The sequence below is a fragment of the Eurytemora carolleeae genome, unplaced genomic scaffold (genome assembly GCF_000591075.1).
Source record: "Eurytemora carolleeae unplaced genomic scaffold, Eaff_2.0 scaffold350, whole genome shotgun sequence".
In the NCBI taxonomy this organism is placed as follows: domain Eukaryota; kingdom Metazoa; phylum Arthropoda; class Copepoda; order Calanoida; family Temoridae; genus Eurytemora; species Eurytemora carolleeae.
In genome coordinates, this window is record NW_019396254.1 from 123,389 (window position 1) to 127,679 (window position 4,291).

General features: G+C 47.2%; 1 protein-coding gene across 1 annotated transcript; it reads right to left on the reverse strand.

The window, feature by feature from the left end:
- Positions 1 to 438: 438 nt before the first annotated feature.
- On the reverse strand, positions 439 to 3,243 carry LOC111699449 (uncharacterized). Its single transcript, XM_023470127.1, has 2 exons — positions 1,462 to 3,243; positions 439 to 1,362 (listed from the first exon to the last, which is right to left on the reverse strand). The coding sequence occupies exons 1-2, from the start codon at positions 3,241 to 3,243 to the stop codon at positions 439 to 441; spliced, it is 2,706 nt and encodes a 901-aa protein (XP_023325895.1).
- Between the last annotated feature and the right edge of the window lie 1,048 nt (positions 3,244 to 4,291).

Below are 4,291 nucleotides of genomic sequence, written 5' to 3' on the forward strand. Positions count from 1 at the left end.
TCATACTGCCCATTTCTTTAATATTACAACTTTCCTTGTTTTAAAGTTCGCATGATTATTTACACTGCTTGTCTTTATTATTATTATTATTATTATTATTATTATTATTATTATTATTTTCAGTTCCATGCAGTTGCATTATACACTATGCAGTTTGCAGAATGCACTTTGCAGTACGCATTGCGTGATTTGAACTGGTATAGTACAAGGATTCACATTTCGAGTCAAATTGTACCATTGTTGACAGATAACAGCAACACGCTAGATGAATTTGGATCAAAAAAGGCCCGTCGGAACTCCGGGGAGGAAACTAAATTCAGTCCAGATAATTCCTTTCCGTTCGGCCGCAAATACACACAACAATGTTTAAATAGTTGATTCCTGCGTTGATGCTGGGTATGGTTCTATTGATTGATTTTGTTGAGATCTGGGTGGAACTCATCCTGTGTAGGCTCTGGTCTGGGTTTCGGAGCTGGAGCTAGATTTCCTGCTCCTGCTTTCTCCCCTGAATCTCTTCCTGGAATNTCTACGAAGGAGTTGTTCCACCCTGGCTGCAGAAATAGGATTCTTGTATATGGGCTCGTTCTTGAACAGGACTATATCTCCGATCTGGGGAAGGCTGCCCTGGTTCCTCCAGGTGACAGTGAATCTGCGTCGAGTATATTCCTGCTCCCATAGTGAGTGGAACATGTTGAGAGCTAAGTTCCACCTGGAGATCTGTTGGTTGATAGGAGCAACAGGGTTGACTTCGTCTCCGTAACCTTCTCTGAACCCCTGGAGAACGTGGTTGGGAGTGAGGGTGATTCCCAGTGGAGCTCTGAGGATCAGACGTCGGTTGTTGAGTTTTTCAATAACTCCATGTGTCCAGGTGAGCAATTCCTCGTTGTCCATTGTCAGCTGGTGAGGGCCGACGAGTGACTTGCTGACTGTGTTCTTAATAGAGCCGACTATTCTTTCAACTGCTCCGATACCGGCATGGTGTTTGGGAAGAGTAACTCTGAATTCGATGGAGGTGAACTTCAGATTGAGGTCGGAGATGACCTTCATCTCTGTGTTAACTAGGTCCTTGCCAGCCTTAACAATGTTGAGACCAGCATCAATCCAAATGATGCGAGGTGTGCCTCGCAGGGCGAAAGTTCTGTTAAATCCTCTGGTGATGCTCTGGGAGCTGTAGTTATGTAGGACCTCTAGATTCACCCCGCGACTGGAAAGACAGAGAATGACCAGGATCCACCTCTTGGTTTTGATACCGTCTTTGTGAGCAAAGACGGGTCCGAAAATGTCAGCTTGACAGTAGGAGAAAGGAGGCTGGATGGATTTGAGGACATCAGGGACGTCAGCCTCAAATGCAGCAAATGGAACCTAGTTCAGTTTGATGCATCCAGGGCAAGATTTCTTCAGAGCCGTGATCATCTTTTGAATACCAGGAATGAAGAAGTTGGATTGAATGTGAGTAAGCACATGGAGGACATCTCTACCGTGGCCCAGATCAGCATGAGCATCATTCAGGATGCATTTGGCTAGGATGGTCTTCTTGCAGATGAGGGGAACCCCGATTCTGGAACGGAAACTTGGGTCCGACACATAATATACTCCGTCCACTAGTTGGATAAAGAGGTGTTTCATCTTGTTGTTGGCAATACTGAGCTCCGACTCCGTGGTAAAACACTTGAGGACAGAGGACTTGATGGACGATTTGATGGAACTCCAGGTAGCAATAGGATTGGGGTCATTTCTCCAGGATCTGCAAACTTTGTGGAGGAGATTCAGAGCACGGATAACAGTGGCGAGGCTCTGTTCGTGATGCAAAAGACTCAAAATATATTCCCGGGAAGGATGGTTCGGGGCTAATCTAGCGAGGTTGACCGACCTGGTGGGAATTTCGCCTGAGGTGATGGAAGAACAGACTGTGATGGGCCATGAGGATTTATCCTGAGGTAAGAAACTACTGTTCAACCAGAATTCTGAGTTGACCTGCGCGCAGCTGGTTCCAGATCTGGTGAGCAGGTCAGCTGGGTTGAGGTTTCCGGGACACCAGAACCAGCTGTCAGGTGATGACGTTGCTAGGATTTCCATCAACCTGACTCCATAAAATACAGGGTTTCCAGATGGATCATTTTTAGCGATCATCTTTAAGACGATCTCTGAGTCTCCAATGAAAGTAGGAGGGGAAAGGGAGACGTTGAACAACTCTTGCTTTATCTTTTGTTCCATCCTGGAGGCGAGTAGTGCTCCTGCCATTTCAGATTGTGGAGCGGAGAATGCAGACTTTCCCAATATCTTTGAGGAGCTGGAGAGGAGATTGAACTGATCGCCGGAGTGAGCATATACACAAGCTCCATAACCCTGTAGGGAGCCGTCGAAAAAAATGAAGAGTTGAGCTTGGTATTGGAATATGACCTGTCTGGAGAAAAATATTCCCCTGGTTAGTAAGATCTCTCTCACCGCATCTCTGAACCTAGCAGTTCGTTCGTCAGACAGAATTGAGTTGATGAAACACTGAGGATCACAACAGATCTCACTAAACAGGGCTCGGATTGAGAACATGAGGGGAGCAGCTAATCCTGAGGGATCGTAGAACTGACACGCAACAGATAGGATGTTTTTCTTGGTGACAGGGACGGATTCGTCTCGCAAGAAATCTGAGTCTAAATCCGCACCGGATGGAATCCCACGGGACTTCTTGTGGAGGTTGAGGCGAAACTTCAGGCTGTACAGGTCCCTAACTCTGTCCCACGTCATGCCCAAGTACTTGCTGATTCCATTCTCACCAGATTTTTCCCAGGATTTAATAGAGAATCCCCCTCTGTTAAGGATCCTTTCTATTTCTTGTTGCAGAGTAGTGAGTTCGCTTGGAGAGTTGGCACCGACACCTTCGTCATCAATATATGTGTCCTCCAGGATAGCTTGGAGGATGGCAGGTTGGAGGTGGGGGGGGGAATCTGTGATGAATGTCTTGACAGTAGCAACTTTCGCACAAGTTGCATAGTCGCCAGATGCGCTGTCGCCGAAAGGGATCGCTTGATCTCGGAAGTATCTCCAGGTAGGGTTAAGAGTAGGAGCACTTGAAAAGAAACCTGACGGAACACACATGATTCTGAGGAAGGAGTCCTTGGTAGAAGTGAGCACGGACCTGAAGAACTTTTGAATGTCTCTCATGTTGGGAACATTTCCTGGGGCTGGCTGGGAGACGTCGTTGAGGCTGAGGCCGGTCTCGGTGCGCATGGAGCTGTCCGTGGTCATTCAAACTTTGGTGGACGAGCTGGTGGAAGACACAACGAAATTGTAGGCCACAAAATGTAGTTGATATTGTTCTCTGTAGTCCTCGGGGTTAATCTCAATGTAGTTTCCATTGTTGATTTGTTGATTGATATATTTATCCATCTCTGCCGCAATTTCAGGTTTGTCAGCAATTCTAACATGAAGGGCATGGATTCTCTTCGTTGCACCAAAATAATTCTCGCCGAGACTTGAAAGGTTTGGTTTGTAGAGACAATTAACCTGAACCTTGCCCTTGACGGGGTCCACGACAGTGTTGTCCATGATGGCCTGGATGTTCTTCTCCTTGGTGATCTTGAGGAGCTGTTCTCAATTGGAAGGGGTGGTGAACTCTTCGGCTGAGGTGAGGAGGAGGAGTTGATCTTGTATGTCTTGTATTGTCAACGCGTTGATGATGACGGTGTTGTTGGTGTTGGCGAGGGGGGACTCGGACCAGGTGATGGAGTTGGAGGGGACCGCGCCGTAGACCATGCAGTTGTTGGTGATGGTGCTCTGGTAGAGTGCCATTCCCAAGGGATCTCGTTCAATTTCAGTAGGAAAGAAACGATGATTATCTCCCCCTAGTAAAATGGATACATGACCGTCATGATTTGATGTTGAGGTCTTCGTGAGGTTCCTCCACTTGAGTGGGATGGTGAAGGAGAAGGCCGACCCGTTGTTGAGGTCTTCCTCTATTGTGGATAACTTCAGGGTCTTGCCCTGAATCCTCAGTTTAACTGCTGTGGTGAGTACTACTTTGCCTTCGCCAGCATAGGTTGCAATCTTTACTTGAGAAGAACTCCCGAGGGAGTACATCGATTGAGGGATTTTAGAGAGGGCTGATCTGGAAATGAGGCTGAGTTGACAACCTGTGTCATATTGGATCCCTATTGGGGTGTTGTCCAGGAGTATGGTTTCTACCAGGGGAACTGACCTGTCGGCGCCAACCTTGGAGACGGAGATGAAGGGGGCCTGGTTGTTATGCATGCAGGCCTTCTTATTTACGGGGATCCCTCTCTCTAAGCAACCCTTG